Source organism: Haliotis asinina, chromosome 2 (assembly GCF_037392515.1).
Source record: "Haliotis asinina isolate JCU_RB_2024 chromosome 2, JCU_Hal_asi_v2, whole genome shotgun sequence".
NCBI classification, from domain to species: Eukaryota; Metazoa; Mollusca; class Gastropoda; order Lepetellida; family Haliotidae; genus Haliotis; species Haliotis asinina.
Window position 1 is genome coordinate 87,073,356 of NC_090281.1, and position 24,926 is coordinate 87,098,281.

Here is a 24,926-nt window from a genome sequence, read left to right on the forward strand (position 1 = left end):
AAGCCACCAATACCTTTGCTGTACCAGTCCTCTCCTATTACTTTGGAGTAGTTGATTGGACAAAACAAGACATCCAGAGTCTTGACCGCCTGACCAGAAGGATCGTGTCTGATAACAGAGCACATCACCCTCGTTCCTCTCTTAATCGTTTATACATGCCAATCAATTCTGGAGGTCGAGGTTTGATTAATGTGGAAGCTCTTCATGATAGAATTCTATTGTGAACTTTTGCACATATTTATTTATGGGATGATCCTCTGGTGATGTACATCAAGACTCATGATGAAAGCAAGGAATTCCACAGCTATTTTATGCGTGCCAAGGTTGTTGGACACAATCTGAAATTTGAAGTTGATTTTGCTCGTGGTGATGTACTGCTGGACGGTACAGCGAGGGGTGTAAACCAGGTGAAGTCTTTCACCAAGTCTGCCCAGAGTCGGTCCTTTGTGGAGAAGCTTTCTGAGAAGCCATTGCATCGAGTGTATATGCAGTGTGTGGAACAGAACAGCAATCGAACCGACTCCTTCGCCTGGATGAAGTCAGCTGGTCTCAAATGTGAAACTGAGGGCTTCCTTTTTGCTGCTCAGGACCAGTCACTTCCCACTCGCAATCGCCAGAATGTGATTCTTAAAGAAAATATCAATATGAAATGTCGTCTTTGCAATGAATTCACAGAGACTGTCCAACACTTTGTCAGTGGATGCCCTTCCTTGGCACAAACAGCATATCTTAAAAGACATGATGGCATGACTCGCTGCTTTTACTATCGTCTCCGCCATGCCTGTGGCTTTGACCCCGAGGTCCATCCATGGTACGACCCTGAACATGTCCAGGGCGTCCTGGAAAATGATGCTTTTAAACTTCTCTGGAATAGGCCAATATACGGCCTGAGACGAATTCCAGCTAACAAACCTGATCTTGTTCTTTTTGATAAAACCAATGAAATTATTTATATCATTGAATTTTCTGTCCCTTTTGACAGCAATGTGATTGGCAAGATTCAGGAAAAGCATGACAAATATGCGGACCTCGCCTTTAAAATGTCTCGCTTGCATCCCAAGTACACTGTCGTCAGGCTCCCCATTGTTTTCGGTGCTCTTGGTTTGTTACCTCCTGATCTCTTGACGCAGATGAGGAGAGTACCCGGGTTCTCCACCGGGAGCACAGCCCTTCTGACAATCTGGGTAATGCAGAAGGCTGCAGTGTTGGGGAGCCTCCATATTCTCCGAAAAGTTCTTGGTGGGTTCGACTAGGCAGTGTTTCCTGGGAGAAGTCCCATTCGCTGTCTGGTCTGTGTGTAGAGGGGGCGAGGGCCCTGAGCTGATGATGAGCCCTACCGACCTGACTGTGCCAGGATCACCCAAACCCTCTCTACTGCATATCAATCTTAATCTGTAAAATATAATAAATATAATAATGATTTTTTTCTTAATACACGTTCAAAAGTATTATTACTAGATGTCCAATTCATATTCCAAATTACTGTTAGATACTGGAGAGGCCCGGGTTCGGTTCACCACATGGGTACAATGTGTTAAGCCCATTTTGTGTCCCATGCCGCGTAATTGCTGGAATATTGCTAAAAATAAACTCACTCGCTATCATTACATTTACTGAAATGTCGGAAGCGCACGTAGAATCTCCAAAGCATGCCCGCAAAGCGTCCGAGAAAATACTTAGTTGGAAACTAAGCAGAGCCGTTATGTAAACAGACGTATGTGCGTGTATTTAAATCTCTCACAGTCCATTATTCTGATTAAATAAATTACATGAGGCAACACAATTCCTTTAGCTACGTTCTTTGTACTTTCAATATGACGATATATGTATCTCATAACTTTCTAAGCAGTGGCCTATTGCCATAAACGATTTAAGTACCCATAAGTATTTTTATCTATTTCGATGTTTTGATGGCCATGCAACTGCCTAATCAGCGCGGATTTACATTTCCTGATTCTTTTTGAAATTCTTATTGACAAGAAGAAAGAGATCAATTGTTTATAGTCGTCGTGCGCACTCTCTGATGCGCAGCCCTTTGTGCGCAACAGTTTGCCTGTGGTTGTATAAAGCAACAGTTGAGAGATTGGGTGTAAGGTGAGTGGGTGTGTGGGTGTGCATGGACAAATGAGAACTTGAAACATAGGGGTGGGGTGATGGGAGTGAGCACATAATTGGTCATAAATAATTAAAAGTCGATCATAAAAAGGTAATTATCCAGGGACAGGCTCCATACCATGTTAAAATGATATGTGAAGTATGGTTGGGGTGCAATTTTAAAAATGCCACTTCAATGCTATTTTTGTACATGGCAGCATTACACATCAATGCCTAACAGCCTAAATGTCACTGACCAAGACTGAAAAACTCCACTGGGCAATCAGCTACCCCAAAACCAAGAAGGTTTACATCCTCAGGCTACTGATCATAATCGCTCTGTTTGCTCGGTTATTGAAAATAGAAAATGTAAAAGAAAGCATACTTTTGCTGCTTTTATTGATTGTAGAAGCGTATGACTGTATCGGTGGAAATGTGTTGTGGGAGAAAGTAAGTGATATTGGTGTGAAAAGGAAAATGCTTTTAGCTGATCAACCTCTGAATAATAAGGTGAAATCTAGTGTTCGCATCAATGGTATGATGATATTGTGGCTTAAAGTAAGGATGTCTACTTTCTCCAATATTGTTTATTTTTTTCATTAATGATCTAGAACTAGAAGAGGGTGGTTTGGTATTTCTGTTAATGGTACTGCTGTTGTTGGCTTAGCTTTTGCTGGTGATCTCAGAGAGGCAGAGGCATCAGAGAATTTAAATCATTTCTTGTACATTTTATACAAACTGGTGAATGGATAATGGCATATGCATTAATAGCGATAAATCTAATTATAAGATTGTGCATTTTAGACATAGCAGTACACATAGAGCAAGTGCTGATTTTACCGGTTGTAGCTCGGTTTTAGTATTGTTGACAGTCATAATTATATAGGCCTATTGTTCAAAGAACATCTTGACTATGATTCAATGACTAAGGCAATAGCAAAGTCTAGCAACAGAGCTTTAGGCGTTCTTATCTGTAGATATAAAGCACTTGGAGGAAGGGAATCCGCATTGTTATATGGTACGATGGTGTGGGCAGTTTTAAGTTATGGGGCATCTATCTAGAGACACCGTGAGATTTTTCTTGGGGATGGGTAAAATATGCTCCAAACGTTGCTGTGAATGGAGGCATTGGATGGATTCCTCCAATTGTTAGACATTGGGTGTGTATTGTTGGACAACATTGTTGCTTTACAAAAATGTCTTTTAGAATATGTAAGTGTGTATTTATGTGATTAGAGAGATGTGCGAGTAGACGTGTGAGAAATTGAAATTCCCGAGTGAAAGCAAAGTTAAGTGAATGGGGCCTTAGAGTGGAAGCTTAATGTGTTTAACAGGAATGTGAGAATGTGCGAGATGTTTGTATCCAAGGGTATATGAATGGGTGGTACGATTCAGGCGAAGCGGTAGAACGGTACGTGACATATGCTCTTCAAAAACAAAAGTAGGGGAACTGTACTTTCAATATACGATTGTCGAAATCTGGAGGTATATGGGATTGAATGAATGTTGATACAGTAATAATAATGGGTGTTCTGAGAATGAATCACCGCATGGATTTCAAAGCAAAGCTGTTCGTTCAGTTATCCCCCTTGCTAGGTGACTTGAGTATGACATGGAAATTTCAGGTTTGCAATAATCTTGTTGTCAGTCAGTGGTGTGTGATTTGACCGTGAAGAGTCACACATTCATCCAGACGTCGCGGCATAATGCGTATGAGTTTCCCAGTAGCCCTTTAGTGGAGTCTGTTCCATTCATCCTGTAGTGCCAGGCTGAGCTCATCCAGCCTAGTCGGTGGCCGTTGACGTTGGTGCACATGTCTCCCTGTCATGTCCCAGACATGTTCGATGGGGGAAAGGTGATGGCTCAATGCTGGCCATGGCATACGATAGATGTTGTGTTGCCGGAGGTGGTCATTGACGATACGTGCACGGTGTGCACGGGTATTATCATCCTGACCGATCTGCCTCGCAAAGTGGACAGCAAAGGGTGTCAATATGTTGTCTCGGTCGTATTGCCCTGTGACCCCTCCCATCCTTGCGCAACATGAAGAGGGGTTCGGTCAGTGATAGTGATAGCACCCCATACTATTACTGGGCCACCTCCAAATCGATCGTGTGGTTTCAAGTTGATGTTAGCATGGTGTCCATTTCTTCTTCGCCAGACCCGACGACGCCTGTCAAGGAAGCCCAGGTGAAAACATGACATGCGACCAACGACGACTTCTCTAGTGTCTATGTGCCCTACACCGCTGTCGTCTTTGAGCCATGTGCCGTGCGATGCACAGATGCAAGAAAATCATCGGAAAAAAATGGTCTACAGTGATGTATCAACCTGCCTGAAAAACGTGAAGGGTTTATAATGAATGCACGTGTAGGAGGCTCCCACGTTGTGCACGTGTTTCTCATGCATTGTGTTTGCGTGTGGTGATAATGCAGTAAACAGTGAGTGGGTGAGTTTAGTTTTAAGCCACACTCAGTAATATTCCAGCTATATGGCGGCGGTCTGTAAATAATCTAGTCTGGACCAGACAGTCCAGTGATGAACAACATGAGCATCGATCTGCGCAATTGGGAACCGATGACATGTGTCAACCAAGTCAGGGAGCCTGACCACCCGATCCCGTTAGTCGCCTCTTACGACAAGCATAGTCGCCTTTTATGGCAAGCATGGGTTGCTGAAGGCCTATTCTACCCCGGGACCTTCACGGGTCAATACAGTAAACAGGAAACGAGACTGTTCTGTGTACCCGTGAATTGCACTTACCAGAATTGCGTATGTAACAAGTTGGTGTGATGATGATATCCGTCGATTACTTATCCTCAGTTTAGTATGTTTAAGTCGAAATCATCGTAGAGACATTCAAATTCTGTTTTGTTGTGGTAGCCGTCGCCTTAGAGAAATCTTTGTATAGCTCTCTCTCTCTGTCTCTCTGTCTCTCATTCTCTCTCTCTCTCAATCTGTGTCAGATAGTTCAGACTCTTTAAGTTACAAGTTTTCTTTAAAAAACAAGGAGAGTTCTATGGATTTACAACTTCTTCAATATAATATGAGCGACTTTTGTTGTAGCTTCTAACCCCATTATCAAGCAAGTAGTGTACAATTCTGAGTGCTGTCTTTCATATGCATGCATGGTATGGTTGGTAGAGTAAGTGATGATGTTTACACAATTAATGAAGTTGATGTACAAGGTTGTTAGGGGATATTTACACTGAGAGGCCATTGTTACACAAACAGAATAAGCTGTGATGGGGAGTTTTCTTTAACTGCCCGAAACTTGACTCCAGCTGGCAGCACAGTGGGTGTTGGTACGTTTAGTTACATGACTGGAGTCGACCACTGTGCTTTTGCACTCATAGTAACAAATTCAGGTTAATATACTGGACAAAAACAGTTGAGGATTTGCATAAATTTTGAAATTTAGAATAACGATGTATTTATTCATTGACACACTGATAGAATATCAGTCATAAAAATACAATATCATCATCCCTAACTTATTTTGTCCAGCATACAATCCGAGACTGCGTTGGGCGTCTACATGTCTAGAAGCAGTCGTGCAGCCTTCAAGGAAAATATTTCCTGTCATTTTGCTTTGGTTTGCCAAACACTTCTGAGGCTGCACTACGCAGCTGTATACACTACATTACTTTAATCATTCTACAGACGAATGTGAAATCTGAGAATATCTTTTCAGTGTCCACTTCTACAACTGTTTTCCTTCATTAGTTTGTATGAAATCACAACAACATAGAAATACGTGATTCCGTCATGTAGATGTAAAATATCAATGATGGAGAATGAACAAAAGGTCATGTTGTGTAAATCGCAACTACGGTCCTGGTTCCCTCAGGCATGGTTGTGGCCCTTTAATGTGAGGGGATCCTGTGGTTATATCGCATCTGAAATCATTAAATAAGTTGTTATTGTGTCACAGAGAGAGAGAGAGAGAGAGAGAGAGAGAGAGAGAGAGAGAGAGAGAGAGAGAGAGAGAGAGATGCCAGGCACCGGAGACGTATGCTAACCAACATAACCGAAACGACGTTCAGCACAACACACAACCGACTCATCCCTTAAGCTATTCAGCATCGAGGTTTCTCAACTATCGAGAAGGAAGTGCTGGCGATTAGGTGCCAGACTCTGAGGACGTAGGTTCGAATGCCGGATGGGACTCAACCAACAAAAGTACTCGAATCTGTACTTTACTGAGAAAGTGTACTCCCGAATGTAATATTATGTGATATGAACATATGTGAATACATATCGAAAAACATTTCAGTAATATTGTAATGCACTGATTTCCATAAAGTCGAGATATTGTTTGTGATGTTGCAGCTGTCCGGCACTCACAAACATTGTACAGTCGTTTAATCCAGTAACAATTGCAAAGTTGAACAATGCCTGGCTTTTCATGCCCTACTCGCAAGGCCTGTACCTACTGATTATAATACGTGGTATAGTCCCTCCAGTACTGGGAAGTATAGTGACGCTGGAAACCGCTACACCTCACCGCTGACATACGTGGACGAGCTGAGGCCATTATATACACGTACTACTAGCCAAATAGAGTCACAAATTCATCAAAGTTCAATTTCCCGTCACCGTCGACGTCTACACTGGCAATGAGTCTCTTCACCTCCAATAACGTCAAGGGACGTCCACATTTCAGCAATACTTCCCTCAGCTCGTCAGCGTCAAGCAGACCGCTGCCATCTGTGTCTGTCTGGTCAAATGCCCACCTCATCTCACCATACCTGAAATGTTAACACGGTGAATACAAGCGACACCTTCCTGTTAATGCAGTTGTAAACATGAAATCAACGATAACCTTATGTAAAGAAGGTAATTGTTGAATAGGACAACTTGATTTTGAAAGTCTGAATATATTTCTACTGAAATTTCCTGAAATTTCTTCTTCCAAAAGCTCCTTTATATTTATGTGGAAACATAACGGAGTTTTTGCAAGAGGAAAAACACACACACACACGCACGCGCGCGCGCACACACACACACACTGAAAAAAAACGAATTAAGTCTGGAATGGCATCTAAGCTTCTTTTTTGTGTCTTGTGTCTCAGCGTTTCCGAGTATATGCTGGCTACTGTTGAACGACATTCTCATCCAATGTCACTAGTTGGCCTCACAACGATGTTGACGTTCTTTATGAGTAGTAGTTTCTGTGGTGTAACGCCGTAACGCCTCCACCCTTTCAGGGCACGACGTCTCCTGTTTCCAGGTATGATTGATTGCATGATCCGTCGAATGACACGATAATATGTTGTTATTTACATTTATATGCATCACTCTATATGAAGCTATTTTTTTCTGTTATTGTATAATCGCCATTGCTAGTTTGTCTTTTACGGATAATTAAATCTGTTTCGCCATGCATTGAGACTCCTGTTTTCTCTGGCTTTATTACACAAGCAGTACACATGTCTCCACCTATGCACCCGAATAGGGCCTAAAGATAAAGGAAGATTAACAGGCACTCACGAGCACTTTTCACTTTCAATGTTTGGCATTGCGGCCAGAAACTCATTTAGGGTAATGGTCAAGTTGCCGTTGGTGTCAATGCGCATAAACAGGTCCTGTGAAAGGGAGAGGATTGCTAGTTAATATTGTGCGGGTTTGATGAATGAATTCTGTCAAGGTCCTTTATCTCCCTGCACACATCACCAACAAACTGGTGTGTGACGTGAGGCTATTGGAAGAGACATCTCCTTAGCATCATGCCATTCCCGACAAGGTGTTTTCTAAGTGAAATTATGTTGTATAATGAACCACCATGAGTGGTGATACCGTGATAACATAACACTACAGAGTTTTGAACAATGACAATATAACATTAACGACACTCAAACTAAGGTGATGTAGCATCCCCTGTCTTTAATAATCACGTGAAAACATTAATGAATCAGAATAGGATATATACCATTTACTGCATCATTGACGATATAACATGATTTAGTCATAAAGAATGACAAGATAATATTACTGATCAGGATGAATCTAGAACAATCACGATCTAACATTACTCTCTACTGAGTCACAAACAATGCCGATATAGCGGATCAATGAAGATCCAGGTTAGAATTGGTCTTCAGGGCCCAGATTTTCGAAGCTCGTGCCATTCATTAACATTAACTTACGACTATCTTAGCGCTAAAAAATCTATGTTGTTGTCGACACTCACCACAATCTGTTGTCGCGTCAAGTCGAGCTTTAGTTTTTTGCACAAAGCTGCCATTTCATCCAGGGTGATGTAACCGTTCCCATCGATGTCCACCTGGTGGAAGAACCTGGTATACAGCTCATTCCTCTGAGTCAGATTGGACATCGTGCGGACTCGGACAGACGTACAGATATGTTTCACTGTTGTTGTTCAGCAAGAGACTCTAATGCGCCGTTGTCTGCTAAATATATATCTCACTTCCTGGTTGTGCAGGTATGTCCGTAACTGCAGTTTCTTGTACTCGGTAGATAACACGTACGCGCTGGTTTCTCGGAACAGCTTACTCAGGGACTTTTTCAGCAGAGTACCTATTCTAGTACATGTAGTTTCATTGTGGCTTTGTGGGTTAGACGGCTGACTTGGTGTGCCTGACTCTTATGATGTGGATTGGAATCCCTGATGGAACTCTTATCCTCAAGGACATTTTTCAGAGAATTGTTTGAACGAAAGTAAACAGGACCAACACGCTTTGTCACAGGCGGAGAAAGATAAGAGAATGTATTCACAGCAGTTCAACCCGCTGACATGTTGACAGTCTGTTGCGAACACAGAGTAGAATACGTGGGTTGAGTATGTAAGTTCAACCCGCTGACATGTTGACAGTCTGTTGCGAACACAGAGTAGAATACGTGGGTTGAGTATGTAAGAAAAGTCAACACAGACACACAAAAGCTCATTTCGCCGTTCCAGTAGGTCATAGAAACAAGTAAACAATCATGATCAAGTAGGCATATATATGACTGCATATGCCCGCCTGGCCTGCATATATGAGATCAATACACAGCCAACAGTTGGGCACAATTTAGAAGTTAAATCCTGCTTTGGCAGGCTGTATGTGTAGAGTTAAAGATTTACAGACGCTTCCAACAATTATGAATGTGTCAGGATTGTTCTTGCAATTTGTGATACAGGGGTGACGTAAAGTCCCAGTGCACGGCAACAAACGCTTTACCATAGAATGTATGTATGTACGGCGTCAACTTGTCCTGTTTATATCGTGGTTTTATTTGTTTTTGTTTCACCTCTCAATACAGACATTATGAACAGAAACATATTGATTGGAAAACATTACACACAAAATGGAGTGTCGGCGTCTTCGTCTGGAGGTTTACGAAAATCCTATGAGATACATGGCTTGAACGTGTGCGTGTTCTATCTAGCTGTACCTTGAAACTCTGAACACTCATATCTGTGATTTCTTTATTTTGATTATTGTATATGAAATTCTTGTTTGTTTGTTGTTTAACACTCGCCAATACTACATCTCTATGGCGGCGGTCTGTAAACAATCGGGTTTGGGCCAAACAATCCAGTGATCAACAGCATGAGTATCGATCTACGCAACTGGGATACATTGACATATGCCAAATACGTCAGCGAGCCTGACCACCTGATCCCGTTACTCGCCTCTTACGACAAGCATGGTTTGCTGATGACAAATAATTATCCTGATCCGGATATTCACAAGTCCTGTAATTAAAAAGAAGTGGGAGCATTACAGTACATATATTAAGCATGAGGTATGGTAAGTTTTATATTTGGACCCAAGAATCTGCATTCATAAAAAATCATATTACATGATAGTAGTTTGTGGGTAGTAGTAGGTATAGTGAATATCCCCATAGCAACTGTCGATAAATTATGTAAATACGACACTGCTAATAGAAAGCCAACACACGTGTTCAACGGTGGCTGGAATGAAACAAAAACCATTCGGTACTCAGATGGCGTTTTGTAAACTGGTGGCATAGTTCTGTTTTCGATCATAAAAACGCAGAATTCTTTATGCCTGATGGCGTTTTGGCGTTACATTTTTGTATACATTCACAGATTTGATTTCTCCAGATAAGGCGCGAAGTGGCAGATGTCTCTGAAGACATGACCTTGTCATACCAACATATCAAGGATTCTGCAACTATACCATATTGCAGTTCCGTACGGGCAAAGTCGATTATCCAGCTTGGTGTGCTGTGAAATCGAAGCTCATATGATGTAACGCGGAGTATATTGGATGAGAACAATCAGGACATGATCCTTATATATAGTACAAGTGTTTGTCAGTATTCAGTCTGACAAATACAACTCGCAGACCAGATCATAGCCGCCTCATGAAAGAGTCAGGAAACACCATGGAACTACCGTTGTTTTTAGCCATACGTATTACACGAACGCCACTAATACTATCACCATCGATATGTGATTCGTATTGAAAACGCACTTCTATGCCAAGTCAATCACATTCAGGAATTCTTCATAATTCAGGCGTCCATCGCCACTTTTGTCAAGTTTCTCCACGACACCCTCGACCATCGACATCCGGAATGGTCGACCAGAGTTCATGATGACGTCATATAGCTCCTCCGTTGTCAGATAGCCGTCACCGTTCTTGTCCACTGTCTGGAAGATCTGTCTGAGGTGGGCACAACTGTAGATTAAAGAGCAGGATAGTCAAATCCAGATGGAAGTTGAAATGATAACAAACTGATGATATTTAGATGGAGCTTAGCTGGAATACTTTTAGATATGAGAACAGTTGCGTATACACAGAGCAGTTCTACGTTTATATTATTGATTGGATTGCCACAAGCTGTGATTTGGAACCACATGCTCTTCCCAAGTCTTTTCAATAAAGTTATTACACAAAATAGTCCAAACCCCGTTGTGATTTCTACTTATCCGTGCGTTCGCCACATCCCTCAGCATAGAAATGTACCACCATGGCCAAGGTACTTACAAAATCGTTTTGCTACAGTAATATTTATTTAGTAATAGTTAATTATGCTATATCCGGCTAGCGGGTTCGGAGAGAGCAAAGTTTTTACTGTTGAAAGGTCTACCTACGTCCTTTGCCCGTTGCTGATGTTGGGCATCCTGTTCAGGAACTCATCCAGGGAAATCACCTTGTTCCCATCCACATCCAGAGCACGGAAAAGCTTCTGGAACATGAAGTCAGTTCATCGTCAGTTCAACATTCAAGGCCCCAGTAAACCTTTCACATCCGCGGTATGTGTGGACCGATAATACCACACCATAGTCCCTAGTCTAAATTCAGAGACTGGCAGGAGGCTATATACAAGGAAACAGGTAAAGCACCATTTACCACATGTTTATATATCAATGATAAATGCCCATGTCGCAATCTGTGTAGAAATACAGAAACCAATCATCTAATCCCATGACAAGAGTTACCTCCCTTCCACCTGCTTCCCCGCCTTCTAATACTACATGATATCACTCAGTGCACGCAACCGCCTAGAGAAGCATAGTATTCGTAAACAAGCGTCACCATCAGATATAAGTCACGTGTACATATTTATTGGTACACATTTAATGGTACATATACATAACAACGATGAAATCACAAGGACCAATTTCATGAAAGAATATAATTTTATTACTATTAATTAATGCTTACTTATAGCAGCACAACACCAACCGAGTGACCAAACATGAACATCGTTGTTTAACCTCAGTATTTCCAGTTGGAGGAAAGGTCTGTTGGCAAGTTGAAGAGACATGTGTAACTTGAGGACTAAGTCTGGTATCTATTGGTTCACACATAAAAGAACAAGTGTGAGAGGTCTTCCAAAATCATTTATTCCCAGACACAAGGAGGTATGGGTCATGGAATTCTGAAGGCTGTGTCTCCTAGCAATAAAACACCTATATATCTCTGTGAAATTACTTTTTCTGTCTTCTCGGGCATCCAAACTCTTTTAGAGCAAGACACAATATGGCGCCAAGCAAGGGAGTGCTCATTAAAGATATCTCTGGGAGAAACTATAAAGACCAAATGTTATCATAACTATTCAGTCTGTGTAAACCTAGTCTCGGTGTCATTCCTTACACTCCACCACTGAGTCTAACAAACCCTAGTAGAAGGTCGCGTCAGCTAATCTTTGAGCGACCTATGACCGTCCAATCAATAGCCAGACGGTTAAACATATTTAACCAATCAGACAAGCGCTACTACTTAGGGATCGGAGGGACAAAATATTCCGGTCACTGACACAGATCTCTCCACAAACGAAAATCCGCATAAAGCACAAATATTTGACCTGCAGTATCAGCCTTTGGTGTTTCTGTTGACATGGTTACCATTAACTAATATTTCCGCAAAATGACATTTTCGAATATTGCCAAAAACACTATTTTCAGCGACTGTTTGCTCACATGGTTGTAACGTGCGCAGTGTGCGATCGTACGGTATGTAGCATTCGGAATCGTTCGTGTACGAACCTTTTCGAAAGAAAAAGTTCAAACGGTATCTGCGAATGTCCACTAAAGCGATTTGGTAAGCTGTGTTCTGATTGGTCGAACTCAAAGGTTACCTCACGTGACCTCTCATAAGGTTTTGTTAGACTCAGTAGTGGAGTGTAACGAAAAGTGCTGAGGCTAAGTTTACTTAGACTGCATGACTCTTAAAAGCACCTGTATTTTCAACACAGAACATACGTTGTTAGTAACTAGAGCTTTATAGCCTCGGGGTGGACGGACATACAATTACCGAGCCAGTTAGGACAGAGGAGGATGGAAATGGAACATCACGACATATTTATGTCTTGTCAACATTCTGAACAGGCATGTATGATATCACGTCACATGTCCTTGTGTGTACCGTGAATAAAAGAAATAATTGTCAAGCCTATCAATATCAATTTGTCTGTTGATTCTGTTATTGAACATCCATGGCGACCAAATCCAGCTCCATTAAAGTTCTGAATCGCTTACGAGTCACTGTTGCAGAATTTCTGCACTTGTGGAGCTGGAGATTTGCCATTTTCAGTAACCTTCAGCCCAATCTTAAAACAATGTTGTATCATCGCCATGTACCCGTGTATCACGTGTGGGAGAGTGATTGCTCCATCGCCCTTTTCCACAAATTTATGTTATTTCGTGGTGTGTTAAAAGGAGACAACTACCGTTGATCAAACTCCGTATGAAATATTGATCCATCCAACAATCAATGGCTCATCGTGCCTCAGGGATGCAATTCGGTACGCATCTGTCTGCACATTTGATACCGGGGCCATGTGGCAAATGGAGACTAAAAGATGTTTTGTGTAGTAGTAAATATGTCAACCAAGTAAAAATAGTAACACTCATTAATGTGTAAATATGAATTAAAGTGAGACCGGCGCATACACAGTTTCTCCAAACCGCCACATGTCCTAGAATTATCACCAACCTTTAATTCCTTCCTACTGAGTTTAAATCCGAGTTGTTGACACAAGCCTTCGAGCTCTTGAAATGACAGGCAATTGTCACAATTAGAGTCCGCCTTCTTAAAGAAGTCCGTGTAAAGCGCCACCTCGTGGTCATGAAGGCGACAAGATGCAGACGACATTTCTTCAGACATTGCTGCTATCAAATCCAAATGGTCAGTAAATCCCAAAGTCCAAAGTTCTGATATGCGAAAAGCCCAATATGGCTTCGAGCTCATGCATACTACCTCATGCAGATTTCACAAGGCCTTTACATACGATCACACCAGAACACACATACACAATGACAGGTCATTTCAGAACCTGCTCAAAATCCACACCTTTAGCTATTGGCAATAAAGCGAAAAGGGACATAAATAGTCCAGATGGTGAAAAGTCATACATTGAAAATACTCTGTCCACAGAAAGAACTGTTGAATTCCTTTGAGGTGCAACCAAATGTGTATAATTATCATGGTTTGATCTGTTAAGTGCTGTCATTGTACGTAGCAGTGGCGTTGGTCATTGTACACAGGTCATTGACAGGCGTGAACGAGTGGTTTTCAATATTGGTTTTATACTCAGACTTGATCAAATGGCGTTACAAATCATTTACTAAGGTCAAGTAATGCTCATTCCCCTAGGCCACTTTCAGCAAGGTGTCTCTAGAAGACTGTCGCACGACTTTTGCTCTGCGGTTGTTTCACAGTTCAACTTCAGTGAAACTGTGTTTTATTGTACACATGACATTTGGGAATTTATTTCATCAGAAATTAAAATGGTGTCCGATGCTGTTCCGTTTTGTGTGTTTTTGTTGTGTTTGTTCTGTTGAATACATGACCTGACAGATTTAACTTACCTATACTTGACTTATAGGGGTGTATAGGGTGTTTTTTTACACTCGGACAGCAAATGCAAATATAGATCTTGCAATTACACAAGTATTGGAACCGCTCGTGCAATCTTTAAAACACCGATACGTTTATACTACGATCTGTTTTTTTATTACAAGGGCATGATACAGTTCACGTAGTTTCACGAAGGTCAGTCGGTTTACCGTCGATCGTGCGATGAGAAACACATAGATATTTTTGTCCATGTGCTTTGTTTGGTGTTGTATGGTGGCGCTTTGGACTTATAAGCCTATAAGGGTAGTATTTCAGCAAGCTTTGAGGTGTACGGATCGTGCCCACCTATGACCGGGTGTAAAAACCTGTGTGTTCAGACTCTTTCAGTGTTGTCACAACCCCAAGTGTGCAGTACACAACCAGGGGCACTTAAAAGTACCCACGAATCTGTTGGTATATGACATATAGTGCAAGCACTTACTTGCAGGTGCATCAACTTGGACATAGTATCGTGACTGTGTCCCAGTACATGCAGCTGTGACTGGGTGTCTCGTAAGGATGGGCAAGCCATATTAACTCGGTGCCCCAAGTAGGCAGCAAAAGTTGTATGATCCCCAACGAGTTGAGATTGAAAGTACGATTTACCGTTGGGATGGACATCCAGTGATCTAGTCATAATTGATACCTTTGTTGTTAATTTAACGACACATTGAACAATATAAATGAGAGTAGCCAGCAAGTAATCGAGTCAGGACGAAACAAGCAAATGAACAATGCCCGATATCAGACACGCAGTCAACAAATTCACTGAAACTGATCGTAGGATCCATTTACTATTGACCATTATAGACCTGTATCATGTTTGTGGCATGAGACCATGAACGGTTAATCGAGTCGAGCTAAATGACTTCGTTCATTCATGTCATTGCATCCTGTTTGCTCAGATCGATGCTCGTGATATCAGTCAGTCGTCGTATTGTCAGATCCACTCAGTTGTTTAACAGACTTTCGACACATAGCTGAAATATTACTGAGTTTTTACATATCAACGAAGGTATTTTAAGCATTTAGTAATCATATGTTAATACGGTAATGTCTGATGTGGTTGGAAACTTAGTGGCCCTTTCTGTTCATGTTTGTCAAGGCGACAACCGATAAAAACGATGTTATACCCGACACTGTTTTTACCCAACGGTGTAACCATACATATCTCCCTGCGGGCGTCACGTAATCTGGATAGAAACACGAACGAGCATGTCTCAACTTAGGCATGCTGGCAAATAATCGCACATTGGCGTGTAGCTTATAGAAGGTTATTGATATGGGTTTACTGATGTACACGTCCTGAGGATTCCGGTACATTTTGCACGTCACCGTCAGATGACAGTAGTTCCCTCTTCAAACAGCACGCCAAAAAATCCCCTGAATTTGAGTGAGCACACTCTTAGTGGAATCTATTTAGGTCAATATCCTGTGAAATTGCTGGCGTACTGCCAAAAGCGACGTAAAACTAAACATATTGTAGTGATTATAGCTGACGTTTCTATGACATTATCGTGTGATATTATATTTAGGAAATACATTCAGACTTTCAAAATCAAGTTCAAATCAAGTGATAACATGTGATAGATAGATAGATAGATAGATAGATAAATAGATAGATAGATAGATAGATAGATAGATAGATAGATAGATAGAGAGATAGATAGATAGATAGATAGATAGAAATTGATGAATAGTATAAACGTTGTGACACTTTAAGGATCAAAAAGTATTTACTATATTATGATGCAACTTTTCGGTATAAATTTTTATACCGTTGTCAAACAACGGTCAAAATACCTTTATCCGATTTAGTCGCTCCGATCTGAGTTTTCATTGACCTACCTTGAGTTGGGACATAAACTTTTACTACTGAACTACGATTGCCTCTTCACAATTCAGGAATGTTCCCCACACATGGAGAAATTGGATCACTTCCAAGCCACAGACAGATACACCCCGAGTTTGGAAGAATGACGTTGAGGTTAAATAACAGGTTATATTATGTATTGACAGTGCAGGAAATCCACGCCCTAAATCACACAGAAAGCACTGAATATCACACAAGTTGGTAGATCTGGATTGGCATTTTGAATAGAGACTAGATTATTCTTTCAGTCATAGATACAAAACCTAATACATTTCTAAAATAAATACATATAGCATGAATCTACACTTGAGTTTTTAAAAAACATCTTGCAACAATGTACTTTGGTGGTAAAAAATGTCACCAATATGGATATTAATTCTACACATGTATGGGACAGTTGACCTTTTTGCGAGTCCGAAGTCCAGGTAAAAAGAACCGGACCTCTCTGTAGACAATGTAGGAAAGGTACAGGAGGCGGAACTATAATGTGGATTATAAATAACGCTGCATCGTCTTAACTGTATATTGAGTAATATACTAGTATATGGTCGTTGGGCCTGACTATAGTCCCTGAAGATGTATAATTGTAAAAGGTACCAAGACCCTTGGTAAATCTAGATTTTGGCCGTTGTCTTTGGTAAACCCGAAGGACAAATATGGTTTCATATTATAATATTCATAATCTATATAAAGATTAATTCTTTCTGTATACAATACAAGTCATATATCCTGCAAATCGAAATGAACATATCGCAGTTTGCTAAGTTGTATAAAGCAACATTCCTTTCATATAGTATCAAGCTGATAATTTCATTCTTGCTAACAACATAAATAGACCGACTGTACGAGTCTGAGACAAAGCTACGAAGCGAACAGACTATATACCTTATACTTTGAAATTTAAATTTGAGGATGGGAAAGATGATATGAATTAATTTCAAAGGCTGGAAAATTCGGTTTAAAATAGGTCCCTAACAACCTATGGCTGTCTTACAATGTGACGTAATGTGCCGCCTGTCGTACCCAGTGGTTTGATTCTCATAATATCAATCACTGGCTCATTGGCCGATTATCAGCATGCGAACGTGATGTATTGATATGTTGCTGTGAACAGTGTTAAGCAGCAAAGAAAACGAACACCCTGAGTTTTATCAACATTAATCATGTTTGTCTGTTTTCTAACCATACATTTGGAACATTTCCAGAAAAGAAACACTACTGATACGCGAGTTGTTAAGACTGTCCATCATGTCGAGATTGTAATGGTGTTCAATATGTATAGCTCCCGGCATGAGTAACTCACGAACAGATCGTGTTGATCGAGGGCATAGTGACAAGGGTTTTGTCTTCTCGACAACAGTAAATTGAACAATGTTGCCACATGCATAGCTCTTGTGTTTTGATTTATTGCTCTTCAAACAGCCTTCCTCGTAGGATATGCATGTTTACATTGTTGCAAGCTGTGGACAGACTGTGCTTATAAAACCCTTAACGCATGCTTCAGATAGCCAACAATGTTCATTCTAATTCAATCTTCTCGTGGTTTCTGAAGCATGTGAAAATGTAAGGTAACTACCTAAATGCACAGGGTGTGGAAATAACAAAGAACATGTCCTGGTTACCTTGTCAGACTTGCCAAAGTCACAGATGTGTGTCAGTGACATGTGGGAGATATTCAGTATTACTGATTGTAGGATGAGTATAAGTTGCATAAGTTCACGTAGCCTTCACATAGAGGGAGATGTTCCTGTGTATTATATACACTGTTTAATGTATGTGTACATATAGTTGTATGGAATCTGCTCCCCAGCCACGCCTGGTATCTCATATGTCATAGTCATGTGTAGTCATGCTGAACAGTCTCCTCAAAAACATGTTCCAGATTTCGTGTCAGTTTCCACACCAAGCTTAACATACTCTATTGTGTTCAGTTTTCCTCTTCAGTCACACCACACCCAGATTGTCCGGTGTATGTATCAAGTTCATGTGTCAATGTAGACAAATTTAGCTAGTTCAGGATACACACTTATCCGTCAAAAATATCATATAATTTTTCAGTGTCTCAATAACTGAAATATGGAAAGCACAGATGTTTTGTGATCACGTCCCAAACGCGAAGAAACATCGACTCATCCGTGCTAAGAAATAACTGAGGTTAAGACCAAGGCGTCCTCAAGGATTCTATCAGTGTCATTAAAATTTGGTAAAACCAATTTACAAAAGTGCATGCAGTTTAATACATCCCGACCTAACTAATTACTCGTAGTTGGCACACTGCCTCGAATAAGTGTCTTAAATATTACTAACTGCCATGTTAGGGGTATTGTTCTTAGCCAAGTAAGCTTATACGAGAGTATATTGACTGTGTACGCCAACGGCAATGACGGACGTACCTACCGACCAGGAAGTAAGATATATATTTAGCAGACAACGGCGCATTAGACAGCCGCGCTGTGCAACAGAAGTGAAGCATATATGTAAGTCTGCCCGAGTCCGCACGATGTCCAATCTGTCTCAGAAGGAGAAACTGTTGTATACCAGGTTCTTTCACCAGGTGGACATCGATGGGAACGGTTACATCACCCTGGATGAACTGGCAGCTTTGTGCAAAAAGCTGAAGTTCGACATGACACGAAAACAGATTGTGGTGAGTATCGACAACAACATGTACATGAAGGGGAACTGACGTGAAGCAGCCAGTGTATCGTACATCGTGCCATTGTTATACAATTGGTGTTATATCAGTAATGTTACATCAGCATTTTTAGATTTAGTAGTGTTTCATTGTCATTGATAGAACAATCACTGGCATTATATCGTCTTTTGTTAAATGAAGCACTGGTGTTATGTCGTCATGGTGAAACGAAGCACAAGTGTTATATCGCCTTTGTTAAAAGCACAACTTTCATGGTAAAACTAAGGTGTTATATCTTCATTAAAGAAAGCATCAGTGTGTCGTCGTCTTTGTGACAGAATTTGTTACTCAAAGCTAAACAAAGAAGGGTGACAATATACAACTTCTTGACATTATCAACCTTCCTTGCTAACTTCTAAATGCGTCTCAAACAAGTTTAACCAAGAAAATGTTTGATTTCCTAGGATCTGTTCTTGTCCATGGACACAGATGGAAACTTCAAGATAACACTGGATGAATTCCTTGCTGCCATGCCAAACATTACACCAGACAAACGCTCGTGAGTACCCTTTAATATATCATGAGGGGTGGTCCACTCATATAGAAACAGGCTGACTGCGTGTTTAGCGAATAGGGTAAAGTGGTAAATACGAAGCTTATGGTGGAGGCTTTGGTTGATGTCAGTGCCAACGAGCTGCAAGGTTAGGTGGATGGCGCATAATTGTCCAAGGCATCCAATCAATGAATTGTCTGGTCCAGACTTGACTTGTTTACAACACCGTACGGTTGTAATACTGCACAAACACATATATATTCATGACATGGCCACAACTTTACAATCTCTGCTTTTAGCAGAGATTTCCTCTTTCAGGACCCTGTTTTTGACAATGTTTCATTTCACTCAAAATCAACGTTACTGAATCAGTTGCTTCACTGCAACAGTCTTGTAGAGCGTCCCTTAAGCACACAGAAAGTTGTATTTACCTTAGAGTTTACATGACCTCAACGCGTATACGTTTATATCTGACTATCAAATTTTAGGTTGTTCCAATAATTTTGTTTGTAGAATACAAGTTGTATTCCCTCGTGTTATACAGTCTGATGTACGCCCCTTTGTTACCCGAGCCGGTACCTTCTACACCAAGGCGAGCATCAGACTGTATTACCGGGAAAGATGCATACAACGAATTTATCTTACCACCCTTTAAAATGTACAAGGTCATTTTATTTCATTTGGAAGATTTGCTACCGACTATATGATATGTAAACAAATGGCGTCTGTCTCTCGACTGGATTTTTAAAATCCGTGAAACATATTCTGACAAGCTTAAAACTGCTATGAAAATGTTAAACTTTAATTATGTTTAATTTAGGTCTGCAATCGAATCAATGCAAAACATAGTAGTGATCAGTCAAAGCAGTGAAAGGCGATGAAATAAATATGTACACTGTGAACCCTAGAAAGTTAATCGGGTTAAAAGTTTAAAAGTTAAACTCCGGGTACTGCATGCGTCATATCATGATGTCATACGATTGTTAGCAAACCAGCTTCTCGGCGGGGAGTTATTCCGACTGGCTAAACGCTCTTCTATTACTTTCAGTGTACCCCAATTACAAGCGAGGTACATTTCAATGTATGTATGTATGTATGTATGTATGTATGTATGTATGTATGTATGTATGTATGTATGTATGTGTGTGTGTGTGTGTGTGTGTGTGCGTGCGTGCGTGGATAGATAGATAGATAGACAGACAGATAGATAGATAGATAGATAGATAGATAGATAGATAGACAGATAGATAGATAGATAGATAGATGCATGCATGCATGCATACATGCATACATGTATGTATGATGTTAAGTTTGTCTCGAAATATATGGCTGGTCGCTTCGTATTTCGTTGCTTCGTTCGGTTGTGTAGAACCTCAAGTAACTGAATATCTGAGTGGGTCTCTTCAACTCCGACTATAAATGCAACTCCTGAAACATGTATGCGGTACTCCACACTGTCACTTTCAACAAAGACGTCTACTTTCCACAAACACCAGCTCCTGCACAACTGCCCTATTGACGGAATCCACTGACCGTAACCACCAATAAATATGTTCCATTACCCAATTAAAACGACACTCTTGACAGTACGTCCTTACCTGTATACAGTTAGAATATTTAAATGTGTTAGGAGAAGTAGTCAATTATACAATTATGATCATGATCATTTAATGTGTCTGCACGATCTCTTACTTTTGTGTTTGAGTATATGTCAACATTTTCTTGCCATTCTTACTTTTTCCATTCTAAGGCTTGAGAAAATTAATTGTCAGACGTCAAGACACACATACTTAAGCTGTATATAGAACAACAGTTTGAGAGTTAGACGTACTATTGAATGCACCGATGCATAAATGCTTTCGACACAGACATTACTGTTTGTGTTGCCTACAGTCACATCCCTACAGGCTGTCACTTTGTGACGTATTGATACTGATAGGTATGAGGATAGATGAGTAGGTGCGACTCTTTCAGTACTATTAAAGTATTACGTTTGCTATGTCTGAGCTTCATTAGTCTACAGTCACTATGATCAGGTGGAATATTACTGTGGAGTCCATCAACCTACAAGCTATTTACACGTGGCATGTATTCATCGTGTTTCAAGTTATTTTGTATTACTGTTCTGGGCCCCATTTCACAAAGCGATTGTAGCGCTATGGTGGTCGTAACTCCCAAACTTTAATCTAGACTTACGACAATCGTAGCGACTTGATCGCTTTGAGAAACGAGTCTTTGGTTGTTTGGTATTTTCACACAACAAACATTTCATTGTTTTACCTCATACTCCTAAAAGATTAGACCCCACCCATTTCCACGTATTGGGTATTTAAAGTCTCAAATCTACTCACACAATAAACCCCGCGATAATGCACCACCAAGTTCGTTGTGGCTGGATGGAGATTACGTACAAGGTCAATACAGGGCTGCGTTTCGCAGCGAAGTAGTTTATATTGAAGACACAGCGCTGTCAATAAAGTTGAACCTTTGTTATTCATGTTCTCGTAAACAAGCGATATTGCACTATAGGGTTTACCTCTGCTGCCAGTCGGGTAAGTAGTTTATTTAAATAAAAGGATCATGAGGCGTTGTCGACTGGGTTTGGCATCGGGTGTGTGTCTGTGTCTGTGTATGTGTCTGTGTCTGAGTGTGTGTGTGTGGTGTTGGTCTGGGTGGTGGTGGTGGTGGTGGTGCGGGTGACTGACTGACTGACTGAGTTTGGTTTGGTGCCGCTCTTAGCAATATTTCAGGGACATTCATCAGAAATGGGTTTAACAGTATACTCCTGTGGGGATTCGAATCCGGGTCTTCGGCTTGACGAGTCAACACTTTAACCACGAGGCTACTCCAACGCCACCGATAAAATTGAAACAAGAAAATGTCTTCCTGTTTCTTTCTCATCCTTGATTTTTATGTTCTTAAATATAAAGACTCACTTTGAAATGTTATTATGCTGGTTTACAAGGTTGATCTGCCGTTGGAATTTTAGAATATCCTCAACAAGAATATCATAACCAAATGTAAAGGAACACTCAGTTTTTTTCTCAAATGTTTGTGATTAGGGCAGTTTACCATAAACTTCTATTACATTTAACCATTGGATTCTGTTGATTTCATATGAAAATCAGCTTCACTTTTTAGGATAATGGGGATGTCACCAGTCCGACAGCACTGTACAATTTTACCGAGGACTGACTAAGGGCATTTCTAAAGAGAAATATAGCATTTTATCATTTCAGTTGCAGGGTTTGAGATTTCACACAAGGTATTAAGAAATGACAGTATATGTGTATGGTGCAGGTAGTTCCAGAAGGAGTTAGTATGGTTTTACGCCACTTTTAGCAATATTCCAGCAATATCATGGCTGGGGACATCGGAAATGGGCTTCACCCCTTGTACCCATGTGGGGAAATGAACTCGGGTCTCCGGCGCGATGAGCGAGCGCTTTAACCACTTGGCTACCCTAGTTTGAAAGGAAGGGGAGGTGTGGGCAGTATTTACTCTCACTGTGAACATGACTTTTCAGGCATGGCGAGATGAGGCAAGCTTTTGACCAGATCGACAAGGATGGCAATGGTCTTCTGGACGCTGACGAACTTCAGGCCGTGCTGACCAAATGTGGACGTTCGTTGTCGATGGTGGAGGTGAAGAGTCTCATTGCCAAAGGTGACGTCAACGGTGACGGGAAACTCGACTTCGATGAATTCGTCACTCTGTTTGGCTAGAGCTCGTTGTTCCGGATAGCGATCTTGCACTGAAACGACCGTACGCTTTTGTTTAAGACACGGGAGTTACTACGTCTCCGTGCTAAGATCTCTATGTGGGATGAGGCCATAGTGGTGAGGACACTGCTGTGGTCAACAAACACTGACCATACCACACAAAACAATCAGCAGATTTAGGTCTAACTGGTACACTTATAGTCCAGACTATAAGTGTTTCAAGAGAGAGACATTTCGGAGGCAGACAAACCGAAATTGGCTTCTGTCGGCACCAGTTAGAATAGATACATAAATAATAGCATATGAGCTTAAGGGGGTTCTTGTATTGGTCTATAGAAATGTTACTCTTTCACCGCTTTAGGAATATATATGATACTATAATGCTGTTTGTTATATAGACTCATAATACTCAAGTATTGATAACAATATTGCATTCTGATCAATATTACGTATATGATAAATGTTATTCCCCTTGATCAAATCAAAACGATTTCCCTGGTATGAATAATTATGTGAGTACATCGATTATGGTACCTAAAGGAAAAGTTTAAAAAGTGGCAGGCAATGTAATATGATCCACCTCTGTATTAAAGCTTGTATTAGAGTGCAGCAGTGAGACGAGAGACGCGAAGTCCAAACAAAATGTTTTGTCACTGCAGTCGTGTACAGTAAGGGCATTCAGTAAGGATATAGTAAGGGCATTTCATTTTGAATCAGAACTGGATTTGAATTTTATAACGTGGAGTGTAGATTCGTGCTATTATCAGCCGAAATGACTTATATCCTGTCGGTTAAAACACATTTTTGTCTTCACTTGGATGAAAACAATAGCCGGAATATCAGTATACCATAACCATACGAAATCCATCATTATTGCATAACCACCATAGCAAGCATTTAAATGCCAGTGGATAGTACTGCTTGCTTTTTCCGGCAGCGTGTAAATTTCAGAATATATTTGTCAAAAGGATATTGTGTTTGTAATATATGTTATGTCACTAAACGTGCATAAAAATACTCTTGCTGACACCGTCAATCTGCCCAGGTTGAAGCCAAAGTGGGAATGACCGTCTGATAATCTTTAAAGTATGAAAATATGACTGTTATCGCCAAGTTAAAAACTTACATACATTTCTATATATCCCCTAAAAATACAGGTAGAATGGAAGTCCAAATAGAATTTGGAGTGACATCAGTATTATCACGTGATTTACTCCAACAACCAAATAATAATCACCTGCTACTCGAGTTGAGTGAGTAAGTTTGTTTTTGTGCCGCTTTTAGAACTAAACCAGTATATCATGACCGGGTACACCAGAAATGCTCTTCAGTCATTGTATCCATGTAGGGAATCGAACCCGTGTTTTCGGCGTGACGAGTGAACGCTTTAACCACTAGGCTACCCCACCGCCCCTGAGTTGAGTATGTTAAGCAGCAAAGAGAGCGAGTGAGAAAATAATTCCTTAATCTGTATCAGCAATATTACATTACAGAAGTAAACGGCACAAAAACTCATATTCACTGACTTTAAACCTGTAGCGTATCAGAAACCTTTATTCCCTTCAAATAATTACGACAGGTAACCAACAAGGACTAACGGAACGATGACCTGTGTGTTAGAGAGTACACTCCAGCCAAGATTGACAGGGGGCTACGAAAAGTGATGTTTCACGGTTTCAGCGGAGGAGAGGTCAATGGCATGTTTGATAGTGACGTCATGGCATCC

The 24,926-nt window shown here is 40.7% G+C and overlaps 3 protein-coding genes across 3 annotated transcripts; 1 reads left to right on the forward strand and 2 right to left on the reverse strand.

Moving 5' to 3' along the window:
- Positions 1–5,114: 5,114 nt before the first annotated feature.
- LOC137272960 (uncharacterized) lies at positions 5,115–8,526 on the reverse strand. The gene is made up of 3 exons (XM_067805386.1): positions 8,288–8,526; positions 7,588–7,682; positions 5,115–6,845 (listed from the first exon to the last, which is right to left on the reverse strand). Exons 1-3 carry the CDS (start codon positions 8,429–8,431, stop codon positions 6,647–6,649), a joined length of 438 nt encoding a protein of 145 aa, XP_067661487.1. The 5' UTR covers positions 8,432–8,526; the 3' UTR covers positions 5,115–6,646.
- Positions 8,527–10,535: 2,009 nt separating this feature from the next.
- On the reverse strand, positions 10,536–13,685 carry LOC137272961 (calmodulin-4-like). Its single transcript, XM_067805387.1, has 3 exons — positions 13,515–13,685; positions 11,168–11,262; positions 10,536–10,751 (listed from the first exon to the last, which is right to left on the reverse strand). The coding sequence occupies exons 1-3, from the start codon at positions 13,683–13,685 to the stop codon at positions 10,547–10,549; spliced, it is 471 nt and encodes a 156-aa protein (XP_067661488.1). The 3' UTR covers positions 10,536–10,546.
- A 4,968-nt stretch (positions 13,686–18,653) lies between these two features.
- On the forward strand, positions 18,654–24,170 carry LOC137274527 (uncharacterized). Its single transcript, XM_067807765.1, has 3 exons — positions 18,654–18,937; positions 19,390–19,484; positions 23,005–24,170. Exons 1-3 carry the CDS (start codon positions 18,671–18,673, stop codon positions 23,201–23,203), a joined length of 561 nt encoding a protein of 186 aa, XP_067663866.1. The 5' UTR covers positions 18,654–18,670; the 3' UTR covers positions 23,204–24,170.
- Positions 24,171–24,926: the final 756 nt, after the last annotated feature.